Raw genomic sequence first — 15,263 nt, 5'->3', positions numbered from 1 at the left:
CTGGCACCAGCACAGTCCCTCCGGGATGGGCAGAACTTAATGCACAGATAAGCTGCGTTATCTACCCATGAGGAATTGATGTTGTGTAGCCAGAAATTAAAAATAGTTGTCTGTGTCCTGGTTGGGGAGGGCCAGTCCTTGGTTAGGCTGCACAGGGATGGGTAATGCCACAAGAGATACTGTTGCACAGTTTCAAAAACTTTTGGCAATGAGCTGTGAGGGGGGTAGGAAGCCTTCAGCTGAGGAACAGGGCTGAGTGCATGGGGGACACTGCTCACATTCACACCACCCAACTGGTGGCATGGGATGGAACAGTGATAATGTGCTGTAACAACCGTTAATGACTAGAACAAAATTGATGAAAAAGCAGTGCCGAGGCCGTGACGCCACTTTTAACAGTTATGACAACTAAAGGAGTAATTTAAATTACTCATAAAAATTACTGAGCTCTAAAATGAAGTCTTTTATTCCAGAACATTATCTGGACATCCCTGTTGACATCTGAAAAAAAATTAAGACCTAGATAGGAAAACAGAACATCAAGGGCTTCCTAAAACATTAAGCCCAACATTTTACCAGAGCTGTACCATCCCTGGAACTCCATGCATTCTCTTCTGGTTTACATTTTGCCAAGTAGCAAGTTTCTTCTGACACCTAAACAAAGTTTAGCCGCTGCTATCATGTACCCAGTTGTCCCCATCCCCACGCTGAACAGCTGGTTTTCCCCCTTAATGTTTATTCTGGTGATAGAGAGCCTTTTACCTTTTGGTTTTTAACTTTTTTGGGTTCTTACCATGGCAGTCTCTCCCTTCCTGATTATTGAGAAACCTTTCAGTGCACTTGTTCCAGTTTGAATTGGTTTTTCTCGCCTGCAGGGTGAGTGGAACCACATGTAGTATCTTACTACCTTGTGCAACTCACACTGATCTCATCGTTACTGGCAGTACACGCACTGGGCATTGAGAATTGCTTCTCCTTCCCATGGCTAAATCACACTGACAGCCTATAATCACAGGGAATGATTAATTAATGTAGCCAGGGCCTTCTCACCCTCCTTCCCGTTACCGCACGCCCACTCCTGGAGCTTGTGTTACCTGTCCCTCGGTGCCTTGACACCGGTGTGCAGGGCTCAATGTCACTTGACAGCACCTTCCCAGGTTAGAGTTTTCCATTTTGTCTGCACAATCTCCCGAGTCTGTGTCATCAGTTCACTTTGTTGGGATACTCCTGACTTTTGGTGCTAGTATCAGGGATGAAAAATCTTAAAAAGATGCATGTCCAGGCTGACCCTTGAGGAATTTCAGACTTCTCCATCCAAACTGATTTCCCATTTTTACCTGCTAAGCCCCCTTGAACCAGTTCCTTTAATTTATATTTACTTTATCATTCACCTTCTCAGATTTTATTACTGATTCCCCCCATAAGAGTTTCCTGTATCATTTTTATTACTAAGGTAGCTCATTTTATCTGTTGAGAAACAGCTTATCAAGACAATACACTGAATTAGCCTGCACATACCTTTGGCAGGATTGTGTTGCTTTCTGTCCCGTTTATTAGCATGTCTTCAGTCAGTCTCTACAGCAGAACTTCCAGAGCCTGGCGTATGAATGATGTCATTTTCTCTTATTCTTAAATACAGGTAGAACTATGCTGCACAGGTCACCAGAATTCTCTTGATAAACATCACCTGAAAATGCATCACCTGAACTACAGCTTTTTGCGTCAGCTCCTTCAAAAACCTGTCATCTGGTGACAGCGGTATGTATCACACCCTCAGTGAGCACAGAGGAAGAGTATTACTTTTGTTTTGGGCATTTTTGGGGCTTGAACACTACCTTTAACCACTCTTCTTTTCATGCTCTTTCTCCATGAGAGGTGGTAGAATTCGGGGGCTCTTTTGCTAACAGTTGCAAACTCAAACTCAGGTGGACTTCTTGTATTGGCTCTTTGCTCTGCAGGACACAAATTTCTTTACAGATCTTTCCTTCTCCATTTCATGTTCACTCTTTACCCTCTTGATGTGATTGTTCACACTAGCAGGTTCACAGCCCCTTCACGGTGCCTTTCCGTACTTCAGAGATTGGTGATACTTTTAGTGTATTCAGGGAAAAGAAATCCCAGACTTCCTACATGTTCCCAGGCGCCTCAGTCCTCCTGATTTTACTAAGTTAAGTGCACTCAACCTGACAGAAATCAAGAGGGCTGGTTACAGATCTAGTGCCCTGAATCCCTCCATTTAAGGGAAATCAAGTTGCCATCACCTGACACAGGTTTCTTCCCATTTCTTTTTTTCCCCCAATCTACAGTTCAGTGCTCCCAAAGTGTTCTGGGACCCCAAGAAATGAGGCTTGAGGGAACTGCAGAGTGTTTATTAAGGCTTAGTATTAAACCAAAGTTTTCCCCTTGAAATGTGTTGAAAAAAATTCTACAGATGTCCACAGCCTCTCAGGCCAGAAAAATGTAGTTCGCTATCGTTTATGGGGGTCCCTTGACAGACAAAAGGTGGTCCTTGACAAATCAACAGTAGCGGGACTAACGACCATAAAATCATATGCTTTTTATTTAACATAAAATGAAACATTAAAATACACATTTGTCCATGTGCTGAAGAACTACTGTATTTTACATTCATTTATAAAGCAGGTAGTTTTACATGACAGAAATAAGTGAGAGGAAGAGGAACAGAATCTGCAGTAAGACACAAGCCACAGGGCAGGCTTTTGCTTGTCAGAGTGCTGTCATCTCCTATGGGGACACTGACCTTGGAGTGACAGGTTAGAGCCGGGCTTAGCACTCCTCAGGCCCCTCTGAATGCTGGTGAGAAGCCAAGGTGGAATCTTATACAGCAAAGTCAGCGAAGAACTTGACAAAACCCCTTTTGCCCCACGCCCAGCTGCAGCACGCTGGGCCACACTCATCCCTGATCTGCTGCTCCTCTGCTGGAACTGGCCCGTGCTGCTTTGAAATGCCTTCCTGAACTACAATTGCTTTCTTTTTCCCCAAAAAAACATGTTTCTTACGTAAATCTGACTTTGCAAACGGACTGACAGGGCTTACGATCGCGCCGAAGCTTTATGGTAGCGGCAGGCGCTGTAAATCCAGCGAGGCTGGGCTGTTTGGGGGCGTACCCTGGGCACGCCTCTGGCCACCACATCAAAAACTGGAAGCAAAACCCCAGTCCCTGAGGTTCAAGGTAGGGCCTGGCCCATGTCAGCTGCAGCTCAGCTGCACTTACAGTCCTAGCACTGCGAAACCGCCCCGCAACGAGTTGCCGTTGGTTCCCATTCCCGGCGCTGGGCCGGGAGGCTGCGGGAGGCCGAGCCTCTGGAAGTTAAACTCTCAGCTCGGCTTTTCCAATAGGAAATCTCTAATGCAGCATCTGAGAAGCCATAACTGAAAGGTTCAGGAGACCAACTAGGCTTATGGTTTACACTGGGAGAGGAAGGAACGGGAGATGCAGCAGTACCAGGGGAGTAAGGAATGTTTTGTTTTTTTTTTTTTTTTAAAAGTGCAGCAGATCAAACCACATTGCTATGATATATTTTGTCTAACCCATATATCTTAAATAGGAAAACAAATAGAAAAGCTGTAATTCCGTCTCAGGTCTGCGGTAGCTTTGCAAGGTGGAATATCACCAGAAGACTGGGATGAAGCTGGTCTTACTACACCCACTTAGCTAGGACGTAGCTGTGGGTACACAGGATACGCACACACACCTGCACAGCCCTCCCGTGTAGACTCTGCCTATATACACCCCCCCCAGGAGCGGGGCTTTCCTATAGTGCAACTGTTTATGGGTGAAAGCCCCCCTCAGCGTGTCGGTAGCGAGTCTGGACAAAGGAGCGGGAGCCACGGTTTGTTTTTTCAAGATTCCAATAATAATTTTAGCAGTAGGAAAAACCCGGTTGCCTGCCTTTCCACATTTCAGATCAGTATTTTTAAAGCTTGACTTGTTAATGCTTCTTTTCCCACGTTTCCTGCTCTGTAAGTCCCAGTAACAGAATTGCTGTAAACATCTCCAGTTTATACCCAGGATGCCTGCAACTGTTGGCTGGAGCGAGTGGAATAAATGTCACATCTAAGCCAAAATGGGCATCGTGGAAAAGGGGAGGGGGCAAGTGCGCTGTGCTTCCTACACGGTGGAGCCTCTGACACCCTGCTCTCCGTAGGGATCCGGGTTCTCTCTAGGCAGAACTGGGGCCAGCAATTACAGGGGCTGCAGATCTCCCGGTCCTTCACCAACGGGTTTATGCAGAAAACAAGTAGTTGCTGTTTACGCTAATAAATAGTTTGGTGGAGTAGTGCCAGGAGGCGAGGGCCAGCGATCCCGGCAGTGTCGTGCCCTCCCCGTTTACACCCCGCTGCTGCCTGGCCCACGCTGCTGCTGCCCTTCGCAGTGGGTGTGTATCAGGGCGCTGCTGCTCAGGGGGGGCATCTCTGGGATCCCCTTCCTGAGGAGAATTCACTCCATTTCTAACAGCTGCAAAGATCATCCTCTCTACAGTGAGATTGTTCACCAAAATTCCTACAAAGTAAAAAAAAAAAAAATCTGCTTTGCTAGTGTTTCCTTGAAATCCCTGGACTTTTGGTATATCGCTTGAATTCCCCAAAAGCGCCGTAAGATGCTCACACAACAAATCCAGCTATTTCTTAAAATTTCAGTGGCACCACAAACTCGCGTAGCTTCCGCTGGTGTTTTGGTTGAGCAGCTTCTGGAGAGTTTGTCTCTTTGGCTAGAAAGGCAGCACTGCGTGTATAAAACATCCACCTCAACTTCTGGTCTTCTCACCATAGATCATTCTGGGTGGTTTTGAGGCAAAATGAATGGATATTATAACGGAAACACAAACAGGACACAGGAATGAAAAATGGTCTGAAAAATATCTGAAACCGCTAAACTCTTCCACAATTCATGGGCTCCTGAGCTCCCGGTTCCTCTGCTCCCCGGTAGTTGCTAACAGCAGCCCCCGCAGGGGTGCAGGACTTGCATCCTCTCTCCCTCTTTTCTTCTTTTCCTTTTTTTTTAAACATTATTACATGCTTAAATCCAACCAGCTCAAATACTTTTTAATACATTGAAAATGTAAAATAAAGAATATATGAAGTACATACAGTATATATATACATATTTCAAATACTTAAAATTCTTATGTAAAATATGATTTTTCTATATTATTTGTGTAAAAATACATTTTAAAATGGTGTCAACTTGATTTTTCTGTACATACCCTCTATTCCAATTTAAGTCCCTTTTAAAAAGGCAAAAGACAGACAGAGGTTTAGTATCTTCTAAACTGTGTTTACAGGCCTGTTGTCAAAAACAAGAAAAGCATGTGGTAAACAATATTGGAGTTTTTCTTTTTAAGAATTCCCATTTTTATTGCATTAATGGAAAAAACTGAATCTTTTCAGTTCTCCTCCTAGTAAAACTATTCTTGGCCTTGCTGCGAAACTGCATACTCCCCATACCCTGTTCATCTAGTTCATAGATCATCCTTTGTCATTTTTTTTTTACAGATACTAAAATATATATTACTTAAAATATATTACTGTAACCTCTTAAAATTGATCTTCAGTTATATCAAATGTATAAGCATTAAAAAAAAAAACAACCTAGGTAACAAAGAAAATTCTGGGTATCGGCATCCTGGCACGCGCTGGAGCCCTTCCCTGGGAGCAGGGGAGGCAGCAGCGTCCCCCCCACCGCAGCAATTAGCCCGTGCTAATTAACGGGGGTAAGGCAGCCCTGCCGGCCGACCCTCCCTCCACTCGCAGGTGTTGGAGGTTCAAACCAGCGCCAGAGGTGCCGGGAGCCCCTGCGAGCTCCCAGCTGCCCCCGGGGTGCGAGCACCCTGCGGAGCCGGTGCCTTGGGGGGCAGAACGCAGTCCCGGGTCTTTTTTTTCCCCAAGCCACGGAGCTTTCGGCTGACGCAGGCGCAGGCTGTCTGTCACCAGAGCAGCGGCGGGTTCTGCCTCCTGCTATGGGCCACGATCTCCTGCCACGGGCCACACGCTCCAGCCAGGGGCCATGATCTCCTGCCATGGGCCACAATCTCCTGCCATGGGCCACAATCTCCTGCCATGGGCCACGCGCTCCGACCACAGGCCACAATCTCCTGCCACAGGCCACACGCTCCTGCCACGGGCCACACGCTCCAACCACGGGCCACGATCTCCTGCCACAGGCCACGATCTCCTGCCATGGGCCACAATCTCCTGCCATGGGCCACAATCTCCTGCCAGGGGCCACGATCTCCTGCCACAGGCCGCACACTTCTACCACTGGCCATGTGCTCTGATGATGGGCCACACGCTCCAACCACTGGCCACGTGCTCCCACCACAGGCCACGTGCTCCGCCCACGGCGCTGCAGCCCGACCACCTCCCGAGAAGCGAGAGAATGCCCGGGCAGGGCTGGTGCTCCTTGTCCTGCTGGTGGCCCCCCAGCCAACGGCTCATCGTGGCTCAAACGAACTGAGCTTCCGCTCCCCGGCTGTGCCCGCGCTGGCAGGAGCCAGCCCTGGGCTCGACCCCGTCAGAAGTAACGACCTGAGGATCCCTCCCAGCTGGTAACGACTTGGCCAGGAACCTGCTGCCCCATCAGCTATTTCATTCTACTGTAAAAAAAGATACAGCTCCGCGACCGGCATTGAGCATCTCGGTCTTTCCTTTTGATTTGAGAGGGGATGTTAAATTTCACACAAAATTTCTTCCCTGTGCTACCAATCTACCTCCGAACCTGAGCTCGCAGAGCTGCGTTCGCTCCTCCACTGCAACCGCGTGTTCGGGGGGGGGGGGTTGCACTGGAAGGTTCGATTCTGTTGATGGGTTTGAATTTCTAGTTCTTGTGCTGCAGGACTTGGATGGGGCCCAAAAGGGAAAATATAAATCTGAGTATTTTTTCTTACTCAAGTTGCTTTTACTGCCACAAACACAGTTTGACATTAGGGCTCTGACCATTTTATCCCTTTTTTTTTTTTTTTATGACAGCATTTACTATGGTGCTATTAAATTAATACCCGGGGAACCAAAGTCTAATATTTTAAACTATGCCACAACATCCCTTTTATTTGGAAATCCAGCATGAAGGCAGGTTTATTATCCCATGGGAAGGAAGAGCGGGAAGGTCAGGCGAGGGGACGGAGAGAAGTAAGGCAGTAGCGGGCTGACCCACGCGGGGAGCGCTCCCGTACGGGCTGCGGGATTTCTGAAGGACTTGATTCAATAACCAGCACTGTAAAACATGCAAAGCTTTCAAGGTTTCACATCGACCTGTACTTAGAGTGATTACTACACCGAGCCCCATTATTCCTAATGATTTCCTACTTAATGCCCTCCTGCAAACCTGTGGAGACTGTTCCATCAAGTCACACCTAGTAGCTCATAGCGTGTGTTAAAAATCAAAGACATGCAGTTAAAAGAATTTTCTCAAAAAGAAAAGAAAGTCAAAGTAGCCCAAGAAAAGTGCTGATCTGTTAAAATAGAACTAAGGCACTGAAAGAGTTGTAAACTTCCAAGCCAGCACGCAAGATGCCCCCGCTGTCCGGCACGAGCCTGGAGCCGGCGAATCTCCGTGGGCACCATCCGCCCCCCCCTCCCCCCCGGGGAGCGGGGGCCAGGCCAGCGTGGCTCCCGCGGGCCCACACCCGGCAAACCCGCGGGCCCACGCGCTCCAGGGGATGCTTGTAGCATTTTTACAGGGAGGAACAAGCTGGAGCCACGGCCGGGGCGGCACCGTGGTGGGAAAGGCCGAGCGGAGCAGGGGCACAGCCTCTGCGAGCGGCGGCCGCAGCAACGCCAAGGGCCAGTCGGCAGAGCGGGGCCTACAGCTCCCTCAGCATCGGCTCCTTCCCCCGCTCCAGCAGCCTTGTCAGCCTACAAAAACGACACTGATACAAGTCGAGGGATGAGCAGAATTGATCCAATTATGGCAGCAAAACCTCTTTGCTCTTGTTTGAGGCAAGAATGACTTTTTCAGTTTAGTTTGTAACTAGCAAAAACCTTTAAATTGGATTATGCTGGGGGATCTGTCTCGGACAGGAATGGATGCGTCTGCCTGAGGATTACGCTGCTGTAACTTCTTTCATGTCTAGACAAGGCTTGAGTTAAGGAACAGCCAGAGCCTGCTCTCAGCACTCGGCTCCCCAGGGCACTGCAACCGCTTTACGCTGTGTCCCAAGATTTTAAAAACCTGCAGAAATTCCTCTTGCAGCACAGGAGCCGGAAGCAGCAGCGAGGGGCCACTGCCCAAATTGGTGCCGATGTACAGGCCAACGCGGGCAACGAGACTGTCCCCGTTACAGCGCCTGGGGGTGATGGGGGACGCCAGCCTGGGCACGCAGCAGGGACACGCACAGGCCAGGGGGTGTTTCCTGGGCTACAACCACCACCAGCGCGTGTGCAGCGTGGCAGAAAAACTGGGAGGAATTTTTGTGTAGGGTTTTGTTGGGTTTTTTTTGTTTTGAATTTCTGTTTTAGATTTAAAAAATTGACTTTATTTCTAATACTTAAATGCTCCTCACCACTGGATGTCTGAGCAGGGATGCGTTATCAGAAAGCAGGAGTCACTGCTCCCTAATAAATTTAAGATGAGCAAAACGGAGACGAAGATACACTGCAGCTCTGGCCAACTCCCGCGCGTTAACCCCACCACGCTCTGCTGGGCAGGGAAGGAAACGTTCTGCTCCGAGGTGATGAAGTCTGCACCTCTCCTTCCTTTATCCTTCCCAAAGAAATCACCTCCCGCTCCGCGGAGAAGGATGCTGCTTCCCAGGCAGCTCCGCTCCTGCCCAATGGCACGGGTGAGCGCGGAGGGGGGCGGAGAGCGGTAGGATGCTCACACGGAGGGAAGGAAGAAAGGCTGAGGACCCCAGCTCACAAAACAGCCGTCCCACCTATTCCGCTAATATTGCTTCAGCTTAAAAAGGCCTTTGGATTAAAAGTGAATTCAGTGCTTTTCCATCAAAAAAGATCCCACAATGCAGTACGGCCCCCCCACCCCCAACAGCGCCGCCGCGATGAGCGAACCTGAACCTGAGGGTCCTTGTTTGGGAAGAGAAGCAACAGCCAGACCCTGGGCGCGTCGCAGATACACCCGGCGGTGCTCCATTAGCCGGCCAGCCAGCGATCCCGGCCGAGACCCCAGTACCCTTCTGCAACTGCTCGAATTCCCACGTCAGCAAAGTGAACGAAGCGGGGAAGGCGGGATGCGAGGGTGAGCACCGCGTGCCTGCCCCCCGCCCAGCGGTGCGGCGCAGCCCCGGCCCCAGCCCCCCGCCCGCCCTCCCCCTGACCTCCACGAGCAAAAGCCGAGACGAGCCTGATTTGGTATTTTAAAAGACAAAGAGACACCCGCAGCGGGCTGGCGGTGAGGCCCAACAAGACACTTGTTTCCCTTCCCCTGCACTTCGCTAAATATAAAATCTATAGAAATGGGAGAGGTCTGACTCTCATGGAGGTTTGACTGAGCGCAGCCTCGGAAGCAGCGGGGCCGAGGGCGACGCTCCGTGCGCTCCCCTCGCGGGACGTGCCGGGAGAACCGACGCTTCGGGACCAGGGGTGGCACTTCCCAGCTCACTCGAAAGGCCTGAGGAAGCAGATCTCACCCAGCCCCGACAGCCCCGAAATGAAATGCAGTTCAGCACAATTTGTGATCTCTGCTTTAAATGGTTCCTGGGATTACCGGTAATCAGTTACTGAGTTGTTTTAGTGATTTAAATTCTTCAATCGGGTGGTTAGTACAGTTGCCTTTTTCACTATTTACCAGTAGCAAATGGAGACGCTGCCCTCCTGAAAACAAAGTTACTGCAACCGCCTCTGTGGAGAGAAGGGGACACGCAAACCAAACCCACCAGCCAATATTGCACAACCCAGGCCGCCCTCTGGAAACAGCCTGCTCGCAAGAGAAAGGCAATTAATTACTTGGGAGGCCGGTACAACGTTAATGCCTTCCAAATCTGAAAAAAATTTGAACTAAAATTTAGAGCAACCAAGCGAGCCGATTCAGGGATTCCTGCTTCGGTGCTCTGTGATCCGTCGGTACAAACATTTAGTTTCTTGATTATCCAGTTCTCCTCTTTGTCCAGAGAAGACCAACAACAGGCTGAGGTTTCGCCAGGGGTTCGTTCCCCCATCTAGAGCAGAGCTCAGCAAACATGCTGGAGAGCAGGCTGGGGTTAATGAAACTGCAGTACAAGTCAAACACTAACTCCTAAAAGATTGAAAAAATATTTTTAAACAAAATAATGTGACATATTTACATAATTCCTTAAGTGCAAACTCTTGTCACAATTCACGTAGTTGAGCTCAATTTAGACTCACTGTACAAGAAGGTGCTCTTTCTTTAATGAAAGAAGAACTCTACTCTGTATTCCTGATTCAGTAACGTGTCTCTTGTGCAAGGCAGTAAATTTCCTGTTTCTTCCCAACGGATTTCCAAAGCTGAACCCCAACATCAAGCCATCCTCTTCCCCACCTCCCACCCTGGTTACCGCACCACGAGGCAGGAGACGCAGAGCTTAGAGGGGCCGATGCAGTCGTCATGGCAGAAGGCCCCGCAGCCCTTGCACATGATCATGGCTTTCAACCTGCAGTAGCATTTGGAGGGCGAGTCCTCGGCGCCGTCGTCTTCAGCGAAGGCTTGAACGGGGATGGTCTGAGCGTGGCCGCCGGAGCTCCTGGCCGGGCTGCCGGGGATGGTGGTTACAGTCACGGAGAAGGACATGACGTTGCCCATGCTGCTGGCCAGCTGGTTGCAGTCAGACAGCCCCGTCATGAGGGACCCCTGGTTTACGTCCGGGGAGGTGGAGACGTTTATCGTGCCGCTGTAACTGGGCCCGATGAGCTGCGCCGACGCGTTCCCAGGCAGCTTCGGAGGCTGCTGCGGTGGCGCCGAGTCCGAGGATGGGACGGAGGTGCTGAAAAGCTCCGGGTTGCCGTGCGCCTTCCCCCTCATCGCATGCGCCATCTGCTCCTGAGCGGCTTGAATAAAATCTCGCGCCAGCGTAGTTCCATCGAAGGCCTGAACGCTCTCCTTGCTGGCTGCTGCTTGCTGAGACGCGGCCGCTTCTGTCTTGACGCCCTTTTTAGCAAGGCTGTTGTAATCCGAAGAATTTCCGCTGGGTGGTACCTGCTCTTTTTCACACTGACCAGAAACCTGTGACGCCTGGGGCTCCTCCTTTACGCCGAGGAGCTCGTGTTCATCCCCGGTGCTCTCATCGTCTGCATCTCCTTCGTCGCTGCTGCTGCCGTCACCTCCTGTCTCCTCACATTCTCCAAACTCTGGTTTTGGAGCATCAGCAGGACTGGTCAGACACAAGCGGGTTTCAGGGTTCAGGGAGAAGCCTCTCCTCAAACTCTCTGAGCCCCGACCATAGGTGGAAATGTTGAGCAGATAATGACCAGACATAGCAGGCTTGGACGTCCGTCTGCCCACGAAACCCAGCACCAATCTCTGGCTGGTGGAGCTGTTTTCTAACTGGAAGCCTGAGTGAGTGAGGTTCAGCTGCGAAGGCTGAAGGACTGGCAACAAATTCTGCCTCTGGACCCTCTTGATAAGAGTCTGGAGGATCTGCTCTTGCGTTGTTTTGCTGAGCGCCTCGTGGCACTGGTGCTGCTCAAGGCCGGGCTCCTTTCCCGAGGGCAGCGGAAAGGTCCTTGGAATGTGAGGCAGAGGCCTGTTCTGGCAAAAGATCTTCCCGAGCTGTTGTGTGGGTAAACCCGACTGTCCTTCCCCACCCTCGGCTCCGGCGCTGTTCCCCGCTACGCTCGTAGCACTGGACACTGCCGCCGCCCCTTTTTCTTCATGAGGAGCTAATGGGACAGTTTTCATCTCTGCTTTGGTGAGAGGCTTCGGCAGGATTTGCTCCAGAGGGACGTTCTTGCCTTGAAGGAGTTGGGTGACCAAAGGGTTGTTCGCAGGAATACTGGAGCTGGGTTTTGGGAAGACCCCGCTGGAGTTCGCCTGAGTTTTGAGACCAGGCGCCGCCGCCGAAGCATCGGAGGGTGGGACGGACGTCGTGGGTGCGACCGCGCCTCCAGCCTGGGCCTCGGAGCTCGCGGCTGTTAGCAAAGATGTCGGAGGGGAAGGAGATTTGCTTTTAGAAGCATCGAAGCTGGTCCCTCCTAAGGCCATAGGTGCCACCTTCGTTACAGTCGTGCTGGTGTCTGCGACAGACCCCACCATGCGGGCCGAGCCGTCCCTGACGGCGGGTGCCCCACAGGCCTGGCCCGGGCCCGCCGGAGCAGAAGGTGCTTTTTCTTGTTTGTCGCTGCCACCAGCGTACGGGGAGCCCGAAACCTGATTTAAAGCCGTGCTGGGGGGGTTCTGCTTTATTCTGGTGATCCTCTCTAATGCCGACACCGCTGAGGAGGAGCTGGCGCCCGCGCCGCTGGCGGGAGGTCGGGGCTGCGGCGGGGCAGTTTGCTGTAGTTGTGCTCTAGGAGGGTTGTGAGGTGGTGCCGGGGCCGGGGCCTGGGTCTCCATTTGGGCGCGTGTCCCTGGGCAGTGGGGAAGAAACCTTCTCGAACTTCCCCCGCTTCCAGTTCCTGCCAGTTCCAGTGCATTTCCTCCAATTCCAGTTTCGTGGCTTCCGCCTGTGGCCGCGTTCCTCTTCTCTCCTCCACCACCCGGGAGGCCCCCGCCGCCGCCCGGCCCGGGCCCTGGGACAGCCCCCCCCGTCGAGGCGGCGGCGGCGGCGGCGGCGGCAGCGGCGGCGGCTGCTGCTCTCTGGGCCTTGGCTTGCTGGGCCTTTGCCTTGATGTCTGCCAGAGTTCTGGCTCCTGTTCTGCCCGGACTGGTGAGCGAGATCGGGAAACGGGCCCTGGGAGAGACCTGGCCCGCAGGAAATGGCATTGGGGAGATTCTGGAAACAGGAATCTGAAACGGAGGGGGAGAAAAGCACAACTGAGATACGGGGAACACTGAAGCCGTGTATTTTAGACTTCAAGTATTTAAGTTTAGTCTTAGAGAAACAGTTGTCGTTTTGGAGAACTCCCTTTGGAGAGATCCCTTCCCTCCCTCGCTGCTTCCATGCTGGCACAACCTGCTCCGAGTCTGCGCCAGCCCCAGGGCCCCGCGCTGGGAGCTCAGCCCCGCAGCTTCAGCCACCCCCTCGTCCACCGCGACTTGAACCCTCTCAACCTCCCCTCGGAACAGCCGTAAGGTTATTCCAGAACTCGACACCTATCGTCCCTTATTCTAGGTTTCATACTTTATTTATATCCTTTTAAAAGCTTGTGCCAACTTTCTGCTTGACTTTGCATTGCTCTTCTACCCCTGTGTATCTACACTTGTCTCCTCAGTGTCTTTTATGGACAGTTTTCCCCAATTCTGTGTCGCTCACAGGTTTTATCAATGCTTCCCTACCTTCGTGCTATACTTATTAACATTGGGAGAGTAATGAACCGTTCTCCAAATTTTGTGTTTGTACACACCCTAGTATAAAAGAATCTTAATAGGAGAGTAGAAATCTTAGAGAGTAATTAAGCAGTTTTCCATCTACAACTTCTGCCTAAGGCCCTGAATTAGGGAGTTGAGCTTTAACCAGACCAAATTCTGGTAGAAAAAGCACAGGCCCTATTCTACAGAAACTAAACTTCCCTGTTTGTACGGTCACACGCGACTCTCAGAACAGTTTCTGTGCGGGTTCACCTGTTTACTCTCTCCTGTTGAGCACAACATCCCCGGAGGAAGAGCCGGTGTGTGGACACACACCATCTTGTCCTCATTTTCTGAGAGTATCGAGTCTCTGAAGCCAGAGTGTCTCTTACTCCCCAACGGGACATTCCTGGCGGTTCCGTGGCAGGACTGTTGTCCTACCGCCCAGCTCGCACGCGCAGGAGCCGGGCACTGTCCAGGCCGAAGCCCGGGACATCCCCTGCGGCTCCTTCCCGCCTGCCCCTTGCTAAGACTCCGTAAAGGCCTTGTGGTGTCGAGGTGTTCCCCCCACAGCCCCTCCCTGCCGCCCAGCCCGGCCCCGCGCTGCCTTCAGCTGCTACCGACCAGAGCTGCGTTCTCTCGAGATGCTCTTTTCTTAAACACAGGTAAATCATTTTGTGTCTGGACTCTAAGAGAGGCAGCTGCCGGTAACTCCCTTCCTGGCCCTGTCACTGCGCCGCTGGGGATACTCACAGGTCTGCAGAGTTCTGCGCACTCCTGGGCTACAACTTTGTTACTACAGCCCTGCAGCTCCTCTGCAGCTCTCCCCAGCTTCCACGAGGACCTCCCCAGCTTCTACCAGGTGCTGCCTCTTAAACTCTGCCTTGGGCTCCTGCCCAACCCTCCGAGCGTCTGCCCGAGAGCTCCTTGAACGGACCCGCGTGTCCTGGAGCCACTGAACTGCAGCTGGGCCAAGCAGCCAGCGGCAGGTCCTCTTTAGCAAACAGCCAGGCTTTTACGTTTTCAAATATTTCCATCGCTATAACAAGCGTTAACGTAATTTATAGAAATAATAGAATTGAATGGCCAAAGCCTTTCTGCCTGAGCCGCCAGCTGCGCTGACGCGCGTGAGGCCACTCTGGCTCTGCCTTCCTCCCTCTTTACCTTGAGGGGGGGGACGCGTGGCACCGGGGCCCCTGCCGCAGGAAAGGACTGCGCCTGGGCCCGAAACACCTGGTGGTGCTGGCAGCTCTCCATCACGCGCGGCTTCTTCTCGGGAGTAGCGGCGAGAGCTGCTTCGCCACTCTCTGACTTCCTCTTGGGGGCTTCCACGCTGACTTCCATCTCTTCGTTTGCAGGGGGCTTCTTTTCCGGTGGTTCTGGAGTCGTCGCTGGACTTTTCACGTTTGCTACGACCTCACCTGCTTCGGGGCTCTTTGGTTTACTGGGGGCCAAAACTGAGGTACTGAGGGTCTCTTTCGCGAGCCCATCCTTCGCCACCGCGGGTTTTCTCTCTTCTTCGGGTGCCTGACTAACAGCAGTTGGTGGTTTCTCTCGACTGGACTCTCCTTGGAGTCTCTCTTTCACAGGGAGAGAACGGTCGCTGCCTTTCACCCCACACCCGCTTGGGGAAGCCGCGGCCTCCGCAGGTTTGGCTGGTTTCGCCTGCGCGTCCTCTCTTCTTTCCTCTCCTCCTTTTCTCATCGCTGGTGCTTCCTGGGCTGCTTGTGCTTTAGGCTCTAACGGAGACAGAACCTCCTCTTTGAGTGGTCCCAGCGAGGCCACCGTGCGTTTTGGCTGCTCAGCTGCTGGATTTTCACTCTCCGGCTCGGCAGGGCTGGTGTTTGCTGTCAGTTTCTTGGACTCTTCAGGACTCAGTCCAGAA

At 51.9% G+C, this 15,263-nt stretch overlaps 1 protein-coding gene and 1 long non-coding RNA gene across 11 annotated transcripts in view; one reads left to right on the top strand and one right to left on the bottom strand.

The window, feature by feature from the left end:
* The window catches only part of LOC141921540 (uncharacterized), a 27,990-nt gene extending 13,089 nt beyond the window's left edge, over positions 1-14,901 (top strand). For 3 of the 4 annotated variants that reach the window (XR_012622715.1, XR_012622714.1, XR_012622716.1), the window contains exons 5-6: positions 1,640-1,758; positions 14,737-14,901. This is a non-coding gene — a long non-coding RNA (uncharacterized LOC141921540). Of the gene's footprint in view, positions 1-1,639; positions 1,759-5,910; positions 5,988-14,736 lie in introns of those variants that run through there. The other variant, XR_012622717.1, reaches the window with a different exon arrangement.
* ASXL2 (ASXL transcriptional regulator 2) overlaps positions 2,538-15,263 on the bottom strand; it is a 134,339-nt gene continuing 121,613 nt past the window's right edge. For all 7 annotated transcript variants that reach the window (XM_074820415.1, XM_074820410.1, XM_074820411.1 and 4 more), the window contains 2 exons: positions 14,543-15,263; positions 2,538-12,877 (listed from right to left, as the gene is read on the bottom strand). In XM_074820415.1, coding sequence (XP_074676516.1) covers positions 10,487-12,877; positions 14,543-15,263 — 3,112 coding nt within the window. In that variant the 3' untranslated portion in view covers positions 2,538-10,486. The remainder of the gene's footprint in view (positions 12,878-14,542) is intronic.

Source organism: Strix aluco, chromosome 3 (assembly GCF_031877795.1).
Source record: "Strix aluco isolate bStrAlu1 chromosome 3, bStrAlu1.hap1, whole genome shotgun sequence".
NCBI classification, from domain to species: domain Eukaryota; kingdom Metazoa; phylum Chordata; class Aves; order Strigiformes; family Strigidae; genus Strix; species Strix aluco.
This window is presented reverse-complemented; position numbering and strand designations above follow the sequence as displayed.